The sequence below is a fragment of the Dromiciops gliroides genome, chromosome 3 (assembly GCF_019393635.1).
Source record: "Dromiciops gliroides isolate mDroGli1 chromosome 3, mDroGli1.pri, whole genome shotgun sequence".
Taxonomy (NCBI): Eukaryota; Metazoa; Chordata; class Mammalia; order Microbiotheria; family Microbiotheriidae; genus Dromiciops; species Dromiciops gliroides.
The window spans coordinates 334,834,731-334,859,771 of record NC_057863.1 but is presented as its reverse complement, the minus strand read 5'-3'; the positions used below and the strand labels follow the sequence as shown (position 1 = coordinate 334,859,771).

The 25,041-nt window shown below is 41.3% G+C and overlaps 1 protein-coding gene across 1 annotated transcript in view; it reads right to left on the bottom strand.

Moving 5' to 3' along the window:
* The window catches only part of PDIA5 (protein disulfide isomerase family A member 5), a 181,227-nt gene extending 161,126 nt beyond the window's left edge, over window positions 1-20,101 (bottom strand). The window contains exon 1 of the mRNA XM_043998311.1: window positions 19,908-20,101. Within this exon, the coding sequence (XP_043854246.1) occupies window positions 19,908-19,964 (57 nt within the window). The 5' untranslated portion in view covers window positions 19,965-20,101. The remainder of the gene's footprint in view (window positions 1-19,907) is intronic.
* Window positions 20,102-25,041: the final 4,940 nt, after the last annotated feature.

Genomic DNA, 25,041 nt, shown 5'->3' with positions numbered 1-25,041 from the left:
CAGTCTCACATTATACCAATCTGTCCTCTTTATAGGCATCAGACTGATGAGCCTAGAATAACTAGGATAATGTCACATGGCCTACCCCCAAACCCTCAATAGTTCCCCATTACCTAAAGAATAAAGTTGAAACTCCTCAAGCTGGCTTTCAACATCCTCTATAATAAGGATTCACATTAATATAGTGTTTTCAAGCTTACAAAGTATTTTCTTCCCACACACAACAACAACAACAACAACCCTGTGAAGTAGGTAGTATGTAATACCCCCATTTTCCAGATTAGGAAACCAATGTTCAGAAAGTTATAGTGACTTGTCTATGGTTATGGAGCCAGTAAATCTTGATCTCTAGGTCATCTGTCTCCCCATGCACCACTTGCTTACTTCCAGCTGCCTCTCATTCTATTTCCAACTTACTTTTCAAACCTTTCCTTTCACTAGTCCCCTAAAGTAGAAGTCCTTAACCCAAGGTCTGTGAACTTTAAAAAAATATATATTTTGGGGCAGCTAGGTGGCGCAGTGGATAAAGCACCAGCCCTGGAGTCAGGAGTACCTGAGTTCAAATCCGGCCTCAGACACTTAACTTACTAGCTGTGTGACCCTGGGCAAGTCACTTAACCCCAATTGCCTCACTAAAATATATATATACCTCAGTAAGATGAGACGTGGAATAAGGATGTCCATTGTCACCAATATTATTCAATATTGTATTGGAAATCTTAGCAATAACAATAAGGGAAGAAAAAGAAGTAGAAGGAATCAAAATAGGAAATGAGTTAATAAAACTATCTCTTTTGCAGATATGATGTTATGCTTGGAAAATCCTAAAGACTCAACTAAAAATTTAATTGAAATAATTAATAATTTCAGCAATGTAGGAGGATAAAAACTAAACCCACATCATCAGCATTCCTATATATCACCAACAGGATCCTGCAGGAAGAGATAGCTAGAGATGACCCATTTAAAATAACTCTAGACAGTATAAAATACCAGGGAATAACCTGTCAAAACAAATCCAGGATCTATATGAACAAAACCATAAAAAATTGTACACAAATAAAATCAGGTTTAAATAAATGAAGAAATATTCATTGTTCGTGGGTAGGCAGGGCCAATACAATAAAAATTAAAATTTTACCAAAATTAATCTATATATCTATTCAATGCATCCCAATTAAATTGCCAAAAAAACTTTTTTTACTGAGCTAGAAAAAAATAAAATTCATTCAGAAGAATGAAAGGTCAAGAATATCAAAGGAACTAATAGAAAAATGTAAAGGATGGAGGCTTAACAGTACCAGACCTTTAACTATATTATCTGGGAGTAATTATCAAAACTATCTGGTACTGACTGAAAAAAAAATAGAAAGGTAGATCAGTGGAAAGCAGTCTGGCAGAAATTGGGCATTAGACCAATATCTAACAAGATTTACTAAGATACAGTCAAAATGGATACATGACCTAGATATAAAGGGAGAAATTACAAGAAAATATGAAGAACATAGAACAAATTACCTAGCAAACTTATGGATAGGTGAACAATTTTTGAACAAACAAGAGTTAGAGAGCATTGTGAGGTAGAAAATGTATAATTTTGATTACAAAATTTAAAAGATTTTATAGAAATAAAACAAATGGAGCCAAGATCAGAAAGCAGGAAGTTGCGGGGAGGAGGGAATTTTATAGAGAGTTCCTCAGATAAAGGTCTCATATATCAAAAATATAAGAATGTCAAAGCTATAGGAATGCAAGTAATTCCCTAATGGATAAATGGTCAAAGGATATGAACAGGCAGCTTTCCTTTTTTTTTTTTTTTTTGGTGAGTCAATTGGGGTTAAGTGACTTGCCCACAGTCACACAGCTAGTAAGTGTTAAGTGTCTGAGGCTGGACCTGAACTCAGGTCCTCCTGACTCCAGGGCCAGTGCTCTATCCACTATACCATCCAGCTGCCCCAAACAGGCAGCTTTCCAATGAAGAAATCAAAATAATTTATAGATATATGAAAAAATGCTCTAAATCATTGTTGATTAGAGAAATGCAAATTATAACAACCTTGAGATATCATTTTACACCTATCAGATTGGCTAAAATGATAAAAAGGAAAAGTGACAAATGTTGAAAGGTATGTGGAAAAATTGGGACTTTAATTCATTGTTGGTGCATCTGTGAGCTGATCCAACCATTTCAGAGAGAGATTTGCAATTATTCCCAAAGAATTATTAATCAGAATTATTGAATCAGAAATACAACTCTTAGTTCTGTTTCCCAAGATGATTGGGGAAAAGGAAAAGAACTATATGTTCTAAAACTTTCTTTGTGGTGGCAAAGAACTGGAAATTGCAGGGATGCCTGTCAATTGGGAATGGTTAAACAAATTGCGGTATATGTTCATGATGGAATATTATTCTGCTGTAAGAAATTAGCTCAATGATTTTAGAAAAGCATATGAAAATAAAGAGTGAAATGAGCAGAACCAAGAGAACATTGTATACAGTAACAGTAGTAAGGTTTTAAGAACAACTTTGAGCAACCAAGTCAATCTATTATAAATACCCAAATTCACTGCAAAGATCCTATGAAGTAGTAGTAGTAGTAGTAGTAGTAGTCCTCCACCAGTTGTGGACGACCATGGATCAGTGCCTTGAAGAGCCACAGGCCACAGCGTGGCTGTGCAGTCTGATACAGGAGCCACAGCTCCTGAGTGACTTATAACCGGTAACTGCCGCATCCTGTGTTGTATCTACCCCATGAGGAGTAGCTGGAGTGTCCTCTCCAGGGAGCTGGCCTGGGCAGATCAGTTGGAAAATAAGCTGTTGCCCAATGCAGCAGGTTTTCCCTCTCCATGACATTGGTGGATCCAAGGGAGAAGTATGCTGTTTGAATCCAGAAAAGGTTCGTTTTCTTTCTTTCTTTCTCTCTCTCTCTCTCTCTCTCTCTCTCTCTTTCTCTCTCTCTCTCTCTCTCTCTCACACACACACACACACACACACACACACACACACACACACACACGTCTTGAAGTTTGGGGGAGAGGGGAAAGGGGAAAAAGTTACAAGATAACTTTCTTGTATATTTGAAAGGAATAGCAAGTTGAAATGCTTGTTTTATTCTTTAAGTTCAGAATAAAATAAAATTTTTAAAATATATTTTGATAGTTATTTCTACATAGTTGGATTCCTTCGAATTTTATTTTATTTTCTGTATTTACATTGTTCTAAGAAGAGGTTCTTAGACTTTAGCAGATTGTCAAAGGGGTCTATGACACCAAAAAGCTGCAGAGCCCCTGCACTAAAGGCAGACTTCATGCCAGACATAACTGTCTACTGAACATTCCCTAAACATTTTGTTTAAATCTGTCTTCACATCTTTGCTTATCCTCTAGTCCTTCCTGCTGCGTGAAATACCTTTGTTGCTCCCCACTCTCTGAGCCTACTTATTCTTTAAGGGCAAGTTCAAACGACTCTGAGCTATCTCTTCTCTGTCCTCCTTCCTTCTAACAGTTTACCTGGAAGACTGGGACACTCACCACCTGATCACTAGTTTCTTCCCCTCCTACTTTTCTCACAAACAGTAGTCTGTGTCACTCACCTGACACTTAGATATTATTCCTTTTTTTGTTTAAATATGTGGGGTTTTTCCCCATCTAGCCTAAGTTCTTAAATGCAGGGCTTTTCATTGTTGTTGTTTTTGGTTTTTTTGGTTTCTTTGCGGGGCAATGGGGGTTAAGTGTTTTGCCCAGGGTCACACAGGTAGTAAGTGTCAAGTGTCTGAGGCTGGACTTGAACTCAGGTTCTCCTGAATACATGGTTGGTGCTTTATCCACTGTGCCACCTACTTGCCCCCTAAGCAGGGCTTTTTTTTTTTTTTTTTTTGGTGAGGCAATTGGGGTTAAGTGACTTGCCCAGCGAGTTTTTTTAACCCATGTAGGGAACTCTTGGTGTGGAAACTTCCTCCACTGATGCAGCTTAACAACTTGTCTGTACCTCAGAACAGTTTTTAAACAGTTGCAAGGGCACTGAGAGGTAAAATGATTTTGTCCATGGTACTAATATGTATCAGAGGAATGACTTAACCAGGGCTTCCTTACTTCAAGGCCAGCCTGCCATCCACCATGACATGTTGCCTCCCCAACAAGCAGTAATATTTTACATAGAGCATAGGTGTTCAAATACGTGGCTACTTAATTTTAATGGAGGAATAAAGGGTTGGAATAGTTGCTTGGGAATATATTCTACTCACCTTTCAGAGTGAATTGTAATGTATCTACCCTCCCCCATCCCACCCCTTGTGTTATAAAATATCCCTGTCCTCACTAAAAATGATTGTAAACTGTGAGCCTAATTAACTACAGCCCTGAAGATGAAGGCAATAATGTATCTATTAAAATATAAATGTAGAATTATTTTAAGTGTTCTATGGAAACTGCCTGTAAAATATATATTGAGAGTCCCCCAAAAAGATGATATTGGAGAATAAATGACAGCCAAGCTTGGGGGGTGGGGGAAGTCCTCAACTGGGTCGGGTAGACTTTTCAGAAATGAAGGGTGTTTTATAAAGGAAAGGGGAAAAAGCTAAATGTTACCTTTCTCAGCAGACATGTAGAGGCTATGGCTATGGGATGCAGTAAGTACATGGCATCTCTGTGGGCTTCCTTAAATGCTTTTCTTTATTATAGAGGAAGGAATCAATGGGGAGGGGTGTAGGAAGGAAGAGGTGAAGGAATAAACAAAAGGGATTAGTAGAAATGGCTGGTATAAAAACAGGAAGCAACAATAAAACCTTTTTTTAAAAAATGAGTGTTCAGTAAAAGGCATAACCCAAGAAAGGGGCTATGTGGCATGGAAAACTGAATACAAAATAATAAGACTAGCTCCTGTAAAAAAACGTACATATGTATCAATCAAGATCTGGGGACTGCCTAGTAATACAAAGACAACAGATTTCTTGGGTCAGAGGAAGAGACCAAGTTGGCCAAAGAAATGGATATGCTGAGTTTTTACCAAAACAGGAAAGAATCTTACTCCTCCAGAGGTCAAAAGGGGCTAGAACGCCTAAGAAAGTGCGGGGAGGGAGAGAGGGAGAAGGGAACAAGTCAATTGCCTTGAGCCACATCCTTCCAACCTTCCAATTGAGTAGAAAAAATTCTTAGCTCACTCGCAATGACCAAGATGGGTTTTTCCATTGAGTAGTTGAGGATCCCTCGGTTTAATATTTTAAACCTGTGGAAAGTCAAGCAATGAAACCACATACAATTTACCCTACACAGGCTGCACACCAAAATGCCTTCTTTTATAGCAATAATTACTTGTGTACTAAGACAGTGTGTTATGATGGCAATAACAATGCAAATTTAAATATATGGTGCTTTGCAGTTAATATCCATTATCTCATTTGAGCCTCACACAACCCTGTAAAGTCAGTTATTACAAGTATTATACTAAATTTTATTCCACAATTGAGGAAACTGATACTCAGAAAAATTGTGGCTTGTCTATAACTACACAGCCCTATCAAATGTCGTAAGTCAAGTTTGTACCTAGAACTTCCAAGAATTCCAAGTCTAGGACTCTATCTACTATGCCATACTTCTCAGTGTGATGGACCTTACAGGACAGGATGAGAAATAGGAATAACCTGAAGCTGGTAAGAAAGCTTAGGGAAACAAAACAGTCCTGGGGGATTTTTAAAAGATCTTTGGGGGGAAAAGGAGGATCAAAGAAGAAACAGGACACAGTAGATGGGACAATGACCAATAACGTAGAGAAGGCAGAATTACTCAATTCATATTTTGCTTATTTTCTATTCCAAAGAGAATGATCTTTGGATGGGAAGGAACAGGGTCAACATAGTTACTATTAAGCTGATACTTAAGATAAATAGGGAGATATGAGTAGATATAGCTGCTCTTGATGAACTGAAGTCTCCAGGCTCAGATGAAATACATGCTACTGTACTAAAAAAAAACCAAAACAGGAAAATGTGATGGCTGAGATTCTTTCAACAGTCTTTGAAAGAGGTACTATAGGATTAGAAAAAGGCAGATATCCTGAATTTTTAAAAAAAGCAAGACTGAAATGTTCGATATGTGGGCCAATGAGCTTGACTTCCATTCCTGGCAAAATTCCGGTATGCATTATTAAAGGGGTAGATACTGAATACCTTTTTTTTTTTTTACAAGTTCATTAGACTGGTAGCTAGAGAAATGCTGGACATTGTTTCCTTCAATGTTTAGCAAAACATCTAGGGGCAGCTAGATGGTGCAGTGGTTAAAGTGCTGGCCCTGGATTCAGGAGTACCCGAGTTCAAATCCAGCCTCAGACACTTAACACTTACTAGCTGTGTGACCCTGGGCAAGTCACTTAACCCCCATTGCCCCGCAAAACAAAAACAAAAACAACAACAACAAAAAAAACATCTGACAAAGTAAAAATTCATGCCATTTTTAGGGAAAAGATGGTGACAGTGATGGAAAGAGGTTAGTACTTAGGTGAATTTGCAACTGCTTGAATGGCAGTAACCAAAGGGTAGTCATTAATGGCCTGATGTCAATTTGGAAAATCTCTAATGGAATGCTGCAAGGCAACAAACATTAAATACTTATTATCTGTATGGTACTATGCTAGACACTTGAGAACAGGAAAAAATAAAAACAATAACCAGTCCCTGCCCTCGAGAAGTTTACATTCTACAGAAGAAATACAATATGTAGGGGCAACTAGGTGGTACAGTGGATAATGCACCAGCCCTGGATTCAGGAGGACCTGAGTTCAAATCCGAACTCAGACACTTGACACTTACTAGCTGTGCGACCCTGGGCAAGTCACTTAACCCCCATTGCCCTGCAAAAACAAACAAACAAAAACAACAACAAAATCCAATATGTAAACAGATAATACAGAATAATATCAAGCTATTTGATAAGGAGCAGGTAGGTAGCATAGTGGATAGAGTAATAGGTCTGGAGTCAGTAACATTTGAGTTTAAATTTGGCCTCAGGTACTTATTGGCTGTGTGATCCTTTCATTTAACACTGTTTGCCTCAGTTTCCTCATCTATAAGGAGCTGGAGAAGGAAAATGGCAAAGCAGGTTAGTATCTTTGCCAAGAAAATCCCCAAAAGGAGTCACCAAGAGTCAAACATGATTGAAATAACTGACCAACAACAACAAAAATACATTATATGTAAACATATATAATATAGTCAATTTTGCTATAATTTTTTTAAAAACAATAATGTGTTCCAAGGTGATTGACATATTTTTTTCTTGTAATAAATATTTTTATTTATATTTTTGAGTTCTAATTTTTATCCCTCCCTTCCTTCCCCCCTCCCTGAGGCAGGAAGCAATCAGATATGGGTTATGCATATATGATTTTGTAAAACATTACCATGTTGGTCATTTTATAAAAAAAACTTGAATAAAAGAAAAAAAAGAAAGTGAAAAATAACATTCTTCAATCTGTGTTCAATCAATATCAGTTCTTCCTTTAGAGGTGGATAGTATGTTTCATCAATAGTCCTTTGGGATTGTCTTGAATCATTGTATTGATTGACATATTTATAAGCTGAGGTGGGAAAAGGAGGAAAGATACCTGCTGGAGGGTATGGTAGAGAAAATGGAGTAAGTCAAGAGTGTAGTCCAGAAAGGAATGAACATATTATTAGCCTGGGCACTTTCCTTAAAAGAGAGATTCTTGAAGGAATAAGCCAGAGGACATATGTAAAAAATGTCCTAGAGAGAGGATAAAGCTTTGTCCTAAGGATCTGTGTTTGGACCACAGTTGTTTAATATTTTGATTAATGACCTGGATTACTGTATACTCATTTAATTTCTTACCCATTTGACACATTCAACAAATCAGAGTGAGACTTGTCTTCAACTGGTTTTTGTCCCTTTAAAAACACTTCTCCCTTTATATCTGGTCCAATATAGTGACTTTTTTGTTTTCTCAGTGGTGCTTAAAGTATATAAATGCTGTAGGTGTTGACAAGGGTATAAGGAAAAACAATTAGCTGAATTACTGATGGGGAGCTTATGAAAACAGGCCTTCTGTCTTAGGACCATAATTCCAGTTCCTTTAACCAAAACTTAGGCTACTAAAGCTATTCATAGTTTGGAAACTTCGTTTCCCTATGCCAAGGCAGAGACTAGAGCTGATCCCTTGGATTCCTGACAAACTTACAGATTCAGGATGCCAGCACGTGTTATGTTGGTTATATTTTAACACAATATCCATCAAAATCCAGAAATGCATTCAGCCCCAGTGTAGAGAAAGACTGCTGATAAAATCCCAGTATTTTGCAGAAAAGCAACCTCTCACTACCTCAATTAGTTATTCTCCCACCAAATATGAACTTGGTACAGGACAACACTAAATAAGATTCTTTCCCAGTTACTAAGTCTCCATCCACATTCCAAATCACCAAGCCTAGAATAGCAACAACAACAATTAAGTGACTAGCATTGTTTTTACTCCCAACTTGAAAGAACACTGCCAAGAGATACAAAGAACAACTTAATTACCAGTTTCAAGTATGGTATATTCATCTAACACCAAAGTGGGAGTCAGAGAACCTGGGTTTGAATGCTGTTTGTTAGTACTTGTGGGGCTTTGGGCAAATGTTTAAACCTTTCCAAGCCTCAGTTTCTTCATCTGGAAAATAAGGAGTAGAGGACCTCCAATGCCCCTCCCAGCTCTACAGTCTCCAACCTTTGCTATTCCTAGAACTCTTAAACAGGAAAAACAGAAACAAAAGACTAAGTTTAAAAAAAAACAACCTGAAGCTTTTTAATGTTTGGAAATCAATTTTTCTTTTTTTCTTCTTCTTTTTTTCTTTTTACTGAGGCAATTGGGGTTAAGTGACTTGCCCAGGGTCACACAGCTAGTAAGTGTTAAGTGTCTGAGGCCAGATTTGAACTCAGGTCCTCCTGACTCCAGGGCCGGTGCTCTATCCACTGCGCCACCTAGCTGCCCAATTTCTTTTCTTAATACGAGAGAAGTAGATAAGATTCAAGTGAGTTGCTTTAAAGTAAAAATAATACTGTTGTTACTGTTCAGTCGTATCTTATTCTTTGTGACTCCATTTGGGGGTTTTTCGCAAAGATAATGGAGTGACTTTCTATTTCCTTCTCTAGCTCATTTTATAGATGAGAAAACTGAGGCAAACAGGGTTAAGTGACTTGCCCAGGGTCACACAGCTAGTAAGTGTCTGAGGCCAGATTTGAACTCAGGAAGATAAGTCTTCCTGACTCCAGGCCTAGTGCTCTAGCCACTGTGCTACCTACTTACTGCTGGTTAAAATATTTTGTTTGTTTGCCCAGGGCTTACTCAACATCCCCTATGTAGGGCTTTAAGGTTGACAAAGTCCTTTCTTCATAACAACACTGAGATAGAAAATGAAAAGATTATTATTCTCATTTGACAAAATGAGGAAACAGGTTCAGCAAGATTAAGTGACTAGCCTGTGGGTATACAGCTCATCAGAGCCAGGACCTGGATTTAAACCCGGATCTCTTCAGTGTATCCAGCTCTTTTCCACTATGCCATTCTGCTGAAACAAGAACCAATTTTCAATACTGACAGGCTCACCCTTGTTCCCTGCTCCAACTTCATATACTTTTATCCATAACCTACTGATTAAATAAGTATCTAAAAGACCATTCTAATTATTGTGCTTTAAGAAATGACAAACAGGACGATTTCAGAAAGGCCTGGAAAGACTTATATGAACTGATGTATAGTGAAATGAGCAGAATTAGGAGAATTTTGTGCACAGTGACAGCAATATTGTTGGATGAAGAACTGTGAATGACTCAAGTATTCTCAGCAATACAATAATCCAAGACAATCCCAAAGGATAATGATGAAGTATACTATCCATCTCCAAAGAAAGAATCGATATTGATTGAACACAGACTGAAGCATGCTATTCTTCACTTTCTTTCATTTTAAAAAATTTTATTCGTTTTCTTATACACCATGACTAATATGGTAATGTTTTACATAATTGCAATGTATAACCTACATCTGATTGTTCACCACCTCAGGGAGGGGGATGGAAGGAGGGATAGAATTTGGAACTCAAAACTATATGTAAAAATGTTTATTATTATCTTAAAAATAAAAGACCATTCTAGTTATAGTTAATGGTGTTAGTCTATCTATATGTCCTGTGCATTCTTGTACAATGCCCAGTATTAAGCCATATCTATTTAGGTACCTTAGTGATCAAGCTTGAGTCCTACATGACTCCAGGTGTGGGATGGCTGTCTGGACAGAAGCAGCCCAGACTGTATCAGTGCCTCTTAAAAACTACTGAGCCTTAAACAAAGATAGTCGTTAATATTTCCCATCTTGAGGATAAGAGGAGCTGCCTGTGCCAAAGGGAGAATATTATTCCCCAGGGCAAGATAATAACAATTCCCTGGACTCTGACAGGTTGTAAATGAGCTGGCACCTCTCTGGAATCAGGCAGAGATACCATCACAACCAGCTCAATGAAGACATCTGTTCCACATGCAGCTGAGACCAGGGAGCTTGCATAATTAGTGAACTCTAAGGACTTCACAGGGAAGAGAAAACTAAGGGCAGAAATGTATAGACAAAAAGGCATCTCTCTCTCTCTCTCTCTCTCTCTCTCTCTCTCTCTCAGTAGGGAAGCAGATACATCAAGGACACAATAAATATTTGTTAGATGTTTAATGAAATGAGACAAATGTTTGCTGTGCGCTCTCTCTCGCTCTCTCTCTCTCTCTCTCTCTCTCTCTCTTTCTCACATGCCCCAACCTCTCCAATATTACACTTAGTATGATTTTGTATACTCTTTCCAACTTCAAACATTTAGAAGTGGTTGGGGAATGACATGGGAAGAAGCCCTGTTAAAAGCAACATAGCCAGGGCAGCTAGATGGCACAGTGGATAAAGCACTGGCCTTGAATTCAGGAGGACCTGAGTTCAAAATCCAGCCTCAGACACTTGACACTTAACTAGCTGTGTGACCCTGGGCAAGTCACTTAACCCTCATTGCCCTGCAAAAACAAAACAAAACAAAAGCAACATAGCCAGACTAAAACTTTAGAAAGAAGAAAAAGTCAGCCAAAGAAGGATGAGAGGTGAAAAGAAGTAAGTTATTGAATACCCAGCTGATTGGAGTCTCGGATCCCGCCCCATTCCAATCTAGGAGAGGACTGAAAAGCAAAGTTCCCACCCATTACAGGAAATAATTTGCGTGTGTTTTGTTTAAGTTTACTTGTCAAAATGGCTGATGAAACTTTAAAGAGGTCTACAGAGATATCACTGTCTATACCCCTCCCCCAGGTCCCCCAGAAAGAGCAAATAGGATCCATTCCAACTGTTCTTCAAGAACCAGGAAGAAAACATTGCATCTTATTAGGTAACCACACCAGACTGGAGTCAGGGCTACTGTGTTTGTCCTCTAAAATGGCCCACCCCCAACCCTTGATCAAATAAGCACACCAGAAACTGAGGTCTCAAATCCTACCAATCTAAGAAGACTAGGAACTTTTTCTGCTTCATTTTGTATTGTCTAGTGCTGGGTCATTCAGCCAACTTAGCCATGACATGAAATGTAAGATGGTCATGGAGGCCACTCTGAAAAACAATTTGGAATTTTAGCAAAATAAGGTCACTAAATTATCCATAACCTTTGACTTAATGTTACCACTAATAGGTATGCTGCCCAAGGGGGAAAAAGTCATAGGGAAAAGTTCCGTATATATGAAAACATTTATAGCAGCACCTTTTTTTGTTGTTGCATCAAAGAACTGGAAATAAAGTGAGGGCTCATCAATTGGGAAATGAATGGACTAACTGTGGTATGTGAACACAATGGAATACTATGCTATAAGAAATGACAAATACAAATAATTCAAAGAGACTTGTATAAATTACAGAAGAATAATTTACAGGATGACCAAAATAATGTAAAGGAAAACAACACTAAAAGACTTCAAAAAACTGTTAGTGAAGCATGCACCTGTCCTCTAGACAGAGGGGGAAGATTAGAAGTGTAACAAAAATTTAATTGAAACAATTAATAACCTGATAGGCTTCAGGATATAAAGTAAGCTCACATATTAGAGATATGGAAGGAAATATACATTTTCAGACAGACAATATGTAGATTTTTTTTTTTTGCTTGATTGAATTTATTTGTTACAAGGTTGATTTCTAATTTGGGAGGAGGAAAGTCAGTGAGAATTGACAGTGATGTTTTTAATAAAGAGCAGAAATAAAACTTTTTTAAAAGATAGTTATGGAATAAAACCATAACCCCCTCCCCCAAATAAATGTGCTGGAGGTAATGAAGAAGGTCTCTCTGCCCAAATTAATGGTTTCATGTTCAAACGAAGAAAAGGAGGGTAATAACCCAAGGAAAACTGGAATACCTACAATACTCACCTCTCTGCTTTCCTTTTTCAGGTGCTGGCTCTAGATTCATTCAGCAAATGCCTGTGTACAAAGCCCTGTGCTATGTTGGTGGAGTTGTGAACTGATTCAACTATTCTGCAGAGCAATTTGGAACTATGGCCAAAGGGCCATAAAACATGCATACTCTTTAACCTAGTAATACCACTACTAGGTCAGTATCCAAAAAGAGATAAAAAACACAAGGTTAAAGGACTTAAACACACAAAAATATTTATGGTAGCCCTTTCATGGTGCAAGGAATTTGAAAGTGAGGAGAGGCCCATCAATTGGGGAATGGTTGAACAAATAAATCATTTGATGAGATTATGATGGAACACTATTGTGCTTTAAGAAATGATAAGCAGGGGGTGGGGGGGCACTGAGGTGGTGCAGTAGATAGAGCACCAGCCCTGGATTCAGGAGGACCTAAGTTCAAATCCAGCCTCAGACACTTGACACTTAGTAGCTGTGTGACCCTGGGCAAGTCACTTAACCCTCACTGCCCTGCCAAAAAGAAAAAAAAAAAAAGAAATGATAAGCAGGAAAAAACTGGAAAGACTTACATGAATTGATGCTAAGTGAGATGTACAGTATACAAAATAACAACAATATTGTAAGATGATCAGCTGTGATCGTAAGTCTCTGAAGGACTTATGAAAAATGCAATCCATCTCCAGAGAAAGAACTGATGGCATCTGAATACAGACTGAAGCATATTTTTTTTAGTTTCTTTTTCTTAAGTTTTGTTTTGTTTTGTTTTCTTTCACAACCTGACTAATGTGGAAATGTTTTGCATGACTATGCATGCATAAATTATATTGAATTCCTTGCATTCTTAAGAGGAGGTGCATAAGGAGGAAGTGAATTTGGAACACAAAGTTTTCAAAATGGATGTTAAAAATGTTTTTACATGTAATTTGGGGGAAAATAAAATTCTAAATAAATGGGGGGGGGGGGAGCCCTGTGTTAGGTAAAGAAGAAAGTACAAAGTTTAGCTAAGGTCAACCAACACTTGAAAAACAGTCTTGTAAGGGGTTTAAGACAAAGATAGATATAATGCATATTATATGATAAGTGAATTAGGGAGGCAAAATCAAGTCTTACCTCTGGAGGGAGAGGAGCAAAAGAGAAAGGAAGAGGGAGAGAGAAAAAGAGGGAGGGAGAGTGGGAGGAGAGAGGAGGAAGGAAGGAAGGAAGGGGAAGGGGGGGTGGGGAAGAGAACTGCTAACCAAGGGGATCAGAGAAAGCTGAATGGCTGAGGGGGAATTTGAGTTGAGCTTTACATAATGGGGAGTAATTCAACAGGTAAAGATAGAAATTGAGGGCATTCCAGGCAAAGGGAACACAGGAACCAAGGAATGTAGTGTGTGTTGGAGGGGAAGAGGACCTGGGAGCCAGCCAGAGTACTCCAATTTGGCTGCATCACAGAGTGCAGGAAGTGAGATGGGCTGGTTGAAGATCGCCAACTACCCCAAATGTAATTCTTGAGACCCAGAACATGGCCTGGTAGGCAGTAGGGAGCCAGTGGCAGGGGTGTGTCCGGTATAAGTATGATAGTCCCATTACTATAAAGATTCAGTAATAATAACAGCAGGCATTTATATATAATGTCTTTTATAGACATCTTCATTTGAGTGGGCAAGAATCACAAGGTAACAGATTTAAGGCTAGACGGGGGCTCAGAGGTCATCAAATCCGACCCATCATTTATTTTTATTTTTTTATTTATTTTTTAGTGAGGCAATTGGGGTTAAATGACTTGCCCAGGGTCACACAGTAAGTGTTAAGTGTCTGAGGCCGGATTTGAACTCAGGTATTCCTGAATCCAAGGCCGGTGCTCAATCCACTGCGCCACCTAGCTGCGCTAGACCTATCATTTTTACAGATGAGGAAACCAGCATACAGAAAGGTTAAGTGACTTGGCCAGGGTCATACTGCTCATGTCTGAGGTGTGACTTGAAACCACCAATGCTGATGATGCCCGTGATCCACTACACCATGCTGACTTCAAAATACAGGATTATTTCAAGTACTGATTCAAGATCAAAATACAGAGGCCAAAAGGCTGGGATGCAAAATCTCCCACAGCAGCCTGCATTTCACAGTCCTTGGCCAAGAATCAAAGAAGCGCCAGTAAGCACTGCTTACTTGCTGGGGTGAGGACCAGATCATATTCAGGATGACAAAGATAGATTCTCAGGCGGCAATCAGACTCACTCTCACTTTTTTTTTTCTCTCTCTCTCTCTCTCTCTCTCTCTCTCTCTCTCTGTCTCCCTCCCTCTCTCTTCCTCTCCTTCTCTCTCTCTCCCTCCCCCACCCCGTCTCTCCCTCCCTCCCTCCCCCCCCAAGAGCAGAAATATTTCACCTGGTGATAACTATGGCAATAAATGTCATAGTGGAAATAGTTTGGGCAGTGTTCTGCAGAGGGGGACAGAGACTAGTCAGGAGGGTGTCAAATGTAGTCAGATATCCCCAGATTTAAGGAATATCATTAAACATCTCTGAACTACATTAAAATTCTTTCCCTAGCTAGGAACAAGCTCCCTATGCACTTGGGTGACTCACAGCCAAAGCATTGGTTAATTCCCTCTCCTGACTGTCAGTGAGTGGTAGCATTTCCTTTCTCAGTCATCCAAACTTCAGGCTCATGCATGACTTCTTTTCTTTCTCCAACTACTATTCACTAAGTCCTATAGGGTCTTTGTATATAACCTTCCCACCTCCATCTCTCCTTTCTATTCTCACTGCCCCCACCTCAATAAAGGCCTTGACTATTACAAAAGCCTCAACAGCTCCTATTTCTCTCATTCATTTCATTCATCTATCCAGCATACCAGTGGCATATTAATATTAGAGCACTGCTGTTTTCATATAATTTCTTCAATAGATTTTCATTGCTAAAGAAAAAAAAAGCTTAAGATCTTTAACTTGTCATTCAAGTACTCCACAAACTGCCCTTCACCAAAAAGAGTGTGATCGTGGAAAAGCCTGCATACTTCCGATTAGATCACATCAACACATAGAGCATATCAACATATATCAACAGCATATATATAGCCTATTATAGCATATCAACAGCGGGACTTCCCCTAGGTAAAATGATTTTGGTTATTAATTTCAAACTCCTTTCCATCAAACTTTTTATTAAAACAATTACCTTTCACTATCTCTATACTTCATGTAAATAGAGAATGGTCAAAAGACAAGTTAGCAAAGAGAGAAAGATAATAAATTTAGAAGGGACTCATATAATCAACTCCTGAATAATAAGGGAAGCAAGAGTAGAGGCAACATGGAAGAGTGGAAAGGATTCTGGCCTTAAGAGACAGAGGATCTGAGTTCAAATTCTATCTCTGACACAATATGACCTTGGGAAAATCACTTAACTTCTCTGGGCCTCAGTTACTTATTCTGTGCAATGAGGTGTGACCCTGTATGTCCCATTATTCCACATAAGAATCTCTACTGCAGCAATACTGATCTATTCCTTTTCCCTCTCTGCAAATTATGCTTATTCCTATTCCTCCCTATGTTCCTTTGCTCATATCATTATATGGTTTGCCCTCCACAACACACTCATCCTCTATCTGACTAAACTCTACCTAAAAAAATGCCTTCCCAGAACATTTAGCCTGCAACAATCACTCCTTCCGCTGAATTCAAAGTACTTGTCTGTAATACTTCAGAGGGATCATTGCCCAAGGTTATACAAGTAGTAAATGAGAGTCCAGAGTTGAACCAGGTGCTCTGAATACATTTCCAGTATGGTACAATGGACAGAGCACTGGAGCCAGTATTCTGGCTTGAAGCTAGGGAAGCTAGGGGCTTAGATCTAGACTCCTTCATAAACTACCTGTGTAACCTTGGGCAAGCCACCTAACCCTTCAAAATGAAGGGATCAGAGTTAATGACCTCCAAGGGCCCTTCCTGACCTAAATCATCACACATAGGCCATTCCCAACAGACTTACAAAGTTGCTTATGTTCCAAAGGTTTGTTCTGTCAGATATTTTAGAACTTGACCACATTTTCTCATTGAAACAAGTGGTCAAGTTGAATCAAGTGGTCAAGTTTCTGATTCAGTCCCAAAAGCCTAATTTAACTCATAGTGTAGCAAGATTACAAAATATGTTTCTTTGGGGAAATGGATAGGGGTCCTACCTTATGATATCAGGATCAAAGACACCCCACCCCCACCCCCTGCCCGACCCAAAGCAGGATACATGCCAGACAGTGGGAAAAGGGACTGCCTAGCTTCAAGCCAGAATACTGGCTCTAGTGGTGGGAAGATTTCTGGGACAGAGGCTTGGATAGGCATGATAGAGGAAGATCCTGACAGCTGAAGAATGGAGATTCCCCTTGGTAAGGAGGAGGAGGAAATGGGAAGAGGAAGAAACAGTGAAGAGAGGTGGGATGGGTTGGTTTGAAAAGTGAGCGACTACACAAACAAGTCAACTGGGGGAGGGGAGAGGGGAAAGGGAAGTGGGAAGAAGTCAACTAGCAGGGTGGGGATGGGAGGAAAGGAAACGAATGGTACAACAGAGGGGCCAGCTCTGAAGTCAAAGGAGAGAGGGACTGTGAAAATTAGTTAGCTAGAGGAGAGAGGGAAGAGGGCAGGAAGGAGGAAGGAACAGGGAAAGAGCAAAAGGACTGATGAGATTTAGAAATGGAAGAAATCTTAGAGGTTAACTAGGCCAGCTCTCTCATTTTACATAGGAAGAAACAAGAAGCCTGAAGAGGTTAAGTGACTAGCCTCCACTTCCCACAGGATTCCAACCTAGGCCCACTGACTTCAAATCCCGCACGCACTTCACTACACCACTGGTTAAGAGAGAGAGAAAGAACTGGGCCAGAACGAGTCGGGGTCCGGCTTTAGAGACTAGAGGTTGAAACACAGAGTAAGGCTACCCAAGGGAAAGAGAGTGGCAGAAATGGACAGCTGGGAGTGTCTACGAGGAAGAGACATTCCCAGAAATGGGACAAAGAGAAGGGAAGGCTAGTTTGTGCCACCAGATAGGGTAACTACTCATATTCAAGTCAGACATAAGTTAGAGTCCCCCTACACTGCCTTATGATATCTGTTGCACTGTCCTATTAAAGAGGCGTTTAACTTCTTGTGTAGAATCTTGTCTCCCTAAGACCAGAGATAAAAGGAATCATGTAGCATACTTTTATGTATCCCCTCACAGAATGTAACACAATTGAGCTATGCTCAATAAATACTTGTTGAAAGAAATAAAGGAACCCAACCCTCTCCCTAGAATCCCTGAGGACCTTATCAGACATACATGGTGTATAAATATACAGTGGCCCATCCCAGTTTTCTGGAGAAGAAAAACACACCAACCTTTACCTTCACTGTCTGCTTGTTCACGTTCTCTTAAGACAGGTTTGGGAGGAGTGGAGGTGGAAATCTACTTTCAAGATAGGCTTTTTCTTTTTCCATTTTAGGGATACATAAATATAGATGTGTAGATGTGTACACACAAAATATTGTATATGTGTGTAATGTATATACATGTATAAATGATCCCTCTCCCAGAGTCCTAAATTTTTCCCCCGTGAAAAACCCTAACCACAGAAACCTACTTACGATGTTAAAAAGCTTTGTTATTATGGCCACTTTTAAAGTTAGGTACAGGTAGCAGCAATTCTACCAACAAGCTTTTTGCTAACTGGTTTCTCGTGACAGCATGAACCTTGAAGTTCCAATTCTTATGTGCACTAAAGAAGTAGGAAAGTGGGAAATGACCATGCCCCAAAGAAACAAAAAACCCCACCTGCATACATATGTGCTCACAGTCCCTATTAGCCCAGAAGCAAAAAGACGATTTAGAAAAGACTTGGCTGTCAGATGTGGCTGATGGAAAGAGAGGAAATCTGTTCCTTCCCTCAGGAAGGATGGAAATCTTGGCAGGAACAATCATTCCTCATCCCTTCCGTCCACTGGTAGGTCACTGATTTCCTCCCAATCCCTGGTGTATTTTTCAAGTATTTCCAAATCCTACAAGAGACCTAAATTGAAGTAAAAGTTCACACTGATTATATTATCTGCACAGCCCCTGCCTTTCCAGTAATGTACTGAGGTGAGAAGGGGCTTTCTAGATCCAGGGTCCAGGTATATTCAAGTGAAGAGAAAGAGTAATGAGCCCCGACAGGCTTTCTTTTACTTCTTACTCCCAGAAAAAAACAACAAAACTAAATCAAGGAAGCAACCTTAGATAGGCCATGCCACACCTTCCTATATTCATACATGCTATCCCCTCACAGGAAATGAAATCCCACATGTCCAGAAGTACTACCTTCTCTGTGAAGGCATCCTTTACCCCTCAAATTGTCCTTGAGTACTTTGTCTAATCTGTTATGTGCTCCTTGTATTTACTTATCTATGTGTGTACAATAATATCTCCCCTAATAAAATAGAAGTTCCTTGGGAGCACGGACATTTCATTCTGTATCCTCAAAACCTTAGCACAGTGCATTACGAATATTAATTATTCAATAACTTTTGGATAAATTTCTTCCCCAGCTCCCTTCCTCATCCTTTCACAGTCATCTTTATGCCACTTGGAAATAGGGGTCAGTTCAGAGCTTATCTTGGAAGGATGGGGGGAGTAAGTGGGGAAATGGAATAGCTCTAACTTTGTCATTCTCTATCCACCACACAGCTGCCTTCCACCTAAAAAATAAAGGATTCGAATTCTATTCATCCTTCAGCCATGAGGGCAGCTCTTGGGAGGAGGCCAGGGGGACATGAGGCTGCAGGAGGGGAAGAGGCCACCCCATGCCATTACCTCCCAGTCCCCAATCCATTCTGGCACTGTGCAGCTCTGGTCTCCATGGTCCTCTGAGGTGTGTGAGATGCTCTAGCGAACAGAGGATGGGGGTGGGAGTGTCACACCCTTAGGCCACATCTGGGAGGGACTCCTCCCCCTGTTACACAAACATGCCCTCTTAACTCACTCTGGGGTTAACCGGGAGTCCAGCTTTGCTGCGGATGACCATGACCTCCAGGAAGGGGCAGCGGGAGCCTCCAAGGGGCCTGGCCTTTGGGTGTGCGGGTCTGGGCATGGGGGAAAGGGGGAAAGGGAAGCGTAGTCACATGAAGCAAGAAATCTCAGGCACAGAATCAAATGCGACCTGAAATTAGGCGGGCCGGTGGATGACCGGCACCCCACCCCCCACCCCCGCCTCAGTTCTCCCTTCTCCCCGGTGCACCCATGTACAGGTGCAAGATGTAGAACCCAGGCACAAGGAGCGAGTAAAGGGGGAAGGGGTCCCCAGCATCCTCTCTCCCGCCTACTCTCATGCTTGCACCCACAACAGCCCGAGCTGCGCTCCGGGGCGTGCACAGCCGGCCTCGGGGCGGCCCGCGCCGCTCGGCTCCGGCTGTGTCACTCATGCCCCGCGCCCCGGGCACAGCCCGCAGCGTGCCTGCCTCCCTCCCCGGCCCGGCCCCTGCCCAGCCTCACCAGCATCGCCAGCAGCAGCAGCAGTCCGGAGCGACACCCACGGCCAGCCCGACCCATCGCCGCCGCAGCCGCAGCCGCCGCCTGCTCCGCCAGCTTGCCAGGTGCCCGCCCGGCCCCGGCCCCGGCTCCTGCTCCGGCTCCCGCTCCTCCAACGGCCGCGGCCGCTGCCCTGGGCCCCGCCCCCAGCGCCCTCGAAGTTCCCGGTGCCACGTCTGGAGAAGCATGCGCACTGCGCTGGGCAAGGCGCTCCGGAGGTGTGGGAAGGGGAGTGGGGGCCGGGGGAGAAGCGTGCATTCTGGGGATTGTAGTTTCTGAAGGCGGGGTCAAAGAAACGGGATAGATCCCAGCCAAGGACCGCCGAGCTGACAACTCCAGGACCATGCAGAGCCCTGAACTTGCGGAGAGTAGGGTGGGTTGAGAGGGCTCTAACATGGAGCTCCCGGGTGTCCTTTTGCCTCCTCCCCAGGAGAGGTTCTGAGAGGGAGTGGTTTTCTAGGTGAGATGGTCAGACATCCCTGGGGCAGGGCGGGACCAGAGTTTCTTCTCTAGTGCTGACTGTCTTAACTTCTGGTTAGGGACCAGCCTTACCTATATCTCTCTTTATCTCTCTGGGCCTCCGTAAGGTAAAGCTCAGAGCTGGAAAGACGCCTAAAGTCCAGTCCCTCTCATTTTCACAGACATCACCATCATCATCATTAACAACAGTATAACTAATAACCCTGTGAGGTTGGTGCTAGAATTATTATCTCCATTTTACAGATGAGGAAACTGAGTCAGGCAGACGTTAAGCGACTTCCAAGTGTCTGAGGCAAGGATCTGAAGTCATGTCTTCTTGACTTCAGGTCCTGTGCTCAGTCGGCTGTGCCAGCTAGCCCAAGTGACTTGCCCCAGGTCTAACGACTAAGTTCTTAGTGGTAGAATCAGTATCCAGATTCCAGATCCAATACCCTTTCAACTTTGTAAGTCTGCAAAATGAAAGGCAAAACTAAGGAACAGTGACATATTTTTAAAAATTCGAAATCTGGATACCTGATGTGATATGGGATGTTCTTTCTGTCAACCCTCATTCTTAAGTTACACTCCACACTGTCCTGGAAAATCCAGGAAGAATGATATTATGGCACTGTCTTTAAGGTCCCTTCCAGCTTTAATTGTCCATGATTGTAATTCACCCAGCACATCAGAGAGACTGGGGTAATTCTCCAAGGAAGCAAAGTTAGGAACCTGCCTTGGGGTGGGGGTGGGGGAGCAGCAGCACTGACCTGTGCCTCTGCCTGTAAGAATACGCACAGGATGCTAGGTCATTGGGCAAAGTGTTCCCAGGTCACTAGTGTTCCTCCCTGATCTCTCATTAAAAAAGGAAGAAAAAAAGATGCCTGTCACCATGCCTCCACTCCCTAACCCCCACTCTACTCCTCATCCTACCCCTCCTTACAAATTCATAGATGGACATAGCTTTAAGCTGGAAGGGACTTCAGAGGTGATGGATCTAATGTTCTCATTTTACAGATGAGGAAATTGAGACCTAAAGAGTTTAAGGAACTTGCTCAAGATCATAGAGCTAGTAAGTGGCAGATCCAGGATTTAAACTCACCGAACTTCCACTGGACTTTCTGTCTTTTTTGTTACCCATAACATTCTCCCTTGTATTGTAGTTAGTCATTTGTGTATTTGTCTTATTTTACCTACAAAGTAAGAGGTGGCAAGCAGTTTGCACTTTGTGGAAGAGGTAGCATTTGGACTATCAGAGAAACCAGAATAGAAAGTGGATGGGGGGAAGAGGGGCAGTGGGCCCTTGATTTTGAAAGTTGGGAAATCACCGATGATTTTCACTAAAGCAGGTTCAATGAAGTGTCCAGGGCAGATGGAAGAGTAAGAAGATAGAGAATGATCAAAAGCAATGGTATAGACCATTGCTCTTTTAAGAAGTTTGGCAGTGGCAGAAAGGAGGAAGGGAACGACCAGAGCTTGAGGAAGGATACGATCGAAATGAAACAACAAGGATTTCACAGTGGTGGAAAGAATACTGTTGAAGAGACTGACCACAAGATGCAGGCTAAGGAAGAAAGCAAGTCAATTCAGAAGAGTACTGGGAAACTGGGAAAACTGGAAAGGGGAGAGGAACAGAGGCCTCCTCTATAGTGACAAGTAGGTTTCTCTGTTATGGATTGTGAAATCCTGAGCAAGAAACTAAAGGCCTGGAGGCAGCTAGGTGGTGAAGTGGATAAAGCACCAGCCCTGGATTCAGGATGACCCGAGTTCAAATCCAGCTTCAGACACTTGTCGCTTACTAGCTGTATGACCCTGGACAAGTCACTTAACCCTCATTGCCCTGCAAAAATAAACAAACAAAAACACAATTTTAAAAAAAGAAAAGAAACTAAAGGCCCTATCAGGGACACAGGTGTGTTGTTTTTAAGTCACTAATACCACTGAAAGCAGGGGCTTCCCGAAAGAAAGATAGCTTTAGGAGGTTTGTTAGAAACATAGCTAACTGTTCTTCATGTTGCTCAGCTCTAGTGTTAGCAGCTCTAGTGTTGGCAGCCCTAGTGTTGCTAGCATGTGGCTGTTCAAAAATCCCAAGCAGGCAGCAGTTGGTGAGTGAAGGCTTTATTCATCTTCATGAAGATGGGCACTCTTCTGAATGTGCTGGAGAGTGCACTGAAGTGAGGTCACTCACCTTTATTTATACCCCTCAAGGGGGCCCTCTGACCAATCACATTAAGGCCTTTTGATACCCCTCATTTACATTTCAGTTATTACAGTTATTACAGTTGCTATTTATACAGAATAACAGTAACAGCTTAAGAACCCATCAGATGGTACCAGTTAACCAATCAGATTTTACAAACTACAATACAGTACCTATTCTGGGCAAGAGTGTCGACACCCCTCTCCCCACCCCCCCCCCCTTCAGAACAATACTGTGTTAACATGCTTAACTCTTCAAGAAAGAAAACCCGTCTTGGGGTTTGACCAATCAGATTGCTCCGTTTTCCCACCAACCAATCAGATTGCAGCCTTGGGCCCCAACCCTGTGCTGGAGTAAAAATGTCCCCATTCCCCACTAAACAGTGCTTGTGTAAACATAACTCTTCACAACAAAACTTGAGTTAGGGCTTGAGCTCTGAGTCACATGGGGATCACCTGGGGCGCCTCAAGGTGAACTCCTAGCCCAGCCCGACTCACACAAAACCCACGCCCTTCTTCAGGCCCTTATCAGGCCTAAGGCCCAGGAGCCTCAGCTCGAAGCCAAGCGGCCCCCTGTGGGAGGTTGGGGGGGGAGGGCGGAATAAAGCTGTTGGCCCGAAACCAGACTCACTCTCTGCCTTTAGGGCTCTGAGAAGAGTCCAAATATAATCTTTTCTCTCAGGTTTTAACAATGTTGTTGTTTGAGATTAAGAAAAATAATTTCTGAGAACAGGAACAGGATTAAGATTAATATATGAGGCTTAAATGATAAGAATGATAAACTCTTTTTTTCTTTTTTTTTTTAAGTGAGGCAATTGGGGTTAAGTGACTTGCCCAAGGTCACACAGCTAGTAAGTGTTGTCTGAGGGTGGATTTGAACTCAGGTCCTCCTGACTCCAGGGCCGGTGCTCTATCCACTGCACCACCTAGCTGCCCCAGAATGATAAACTCTTGATCAGGGAGAGAATACTCCTAACAAGGGCAAATAAAGTACCTGTTTGCCTGGGGTCTAGGAAATCTGAGAAGGCTTTAAAATGTAAATGGAGGGGGAGAGAGAAAAGTGACTTTGTATATCCAATAAAGATGCCTAATAATTTCTAAGACACAAAATCTTAGAAAGGAGCCAGGAATAAAATTATGACCACAAATTTATATACAAATAAGGGAAAATGGGTAAAGAGACAAAGCAAACAGGTCCTAACACACGGAGACAAATTTAGCCTAGTAATTATTACCAAGACTGGTGGGATGGAGCTCTGTACTGGAATATTGATTTGGAAGCCTATACTTTATGTAAATGGAATAGAATAGGGGGCAGTTAGGTGATGCAGTGGATAAAGCACCGGCCCTGGATTCAGAAGGACCTGAATTCAAATCTGACCTCAGATACTTGACACTTACTAGCTGTGTGACCCTGGGCAAGTCACTTAATCCTCATTGTCCTGCCCAGAAAAAAAAAAAAGGAATAGAATAGATAAAAGACAGGATGGGTCAAGTAGCATCATATTTATGCAAAGATCAATCATGGCAGAAATAAAAGATATTGCCATGAAATTATGTTATAAACCACGTGGACAGAAGGAGGAAATAAATAAGGCATGTAGAAAAGTTACAAACTTGGCTTGGAGGAATGATATGGTGGTAATGGAAGAATGTCAATTATCTAGACATCTTCTGAAATTCTTCCTCTTTCTGTGCCAAAAACAGAGAAGCTAAAAAAAAATACTTCTTGCCTTAATGATGAATATGTTCTTCAAAAGGTGGAGTGATAAGGGGTATTGTTTTGGTGATTCTTACCAGTAAAAAGGAAGAGGTTACAGATATAGAAACCACAGACACCTCGAGGGGAAGTGACCATTTCATATTAGATTTGTGATAAAGAGGGAAAAGTTGAATGTAATCTGACCTGCACCCTAGATTTTGAAAGTGTATAATTCAAAGGGTTTAGAAAAAAAAAAGAAAAGTGACATACTATGGCTTAAAATTATAAAGGGGGAATCATTTCAATAGAGAGAAGGAGCTTTCAAGAATATAATTCTAAAAATGGGAACAGAAGAAAAAATCCAGTGAAGAAAAAAGGTTAGCTGTCTAAAGGACTACAGAGATTTATCAAACAAATTAAAAAACTGAAAAGGCATATACTGAAGAAGGAAGCAGCTGGGCCTAATGGCACTTTCCTGTAATCCATGCTAGTGGGGTGGTGAGGTTAGTGGATCACTTGAGCTCAGAAATTCTAAACTGCTAAAGCCAATTGAGTATTCCGACTAAGTCCAGAACCAATATGATAAGCCCCTGGAAGTGAGGGGGGAGATGTATACCAAGCCCAGGTCAGAAACAGAGCAGGTCAAAGTTTTCATAACAATCAGCCATGAGATCAGGTTAGTGAGTGGCTGCCCCACTTTCAATATGGGCAAGATGGGAAAAGAGAAGAACAAGCAAAAGG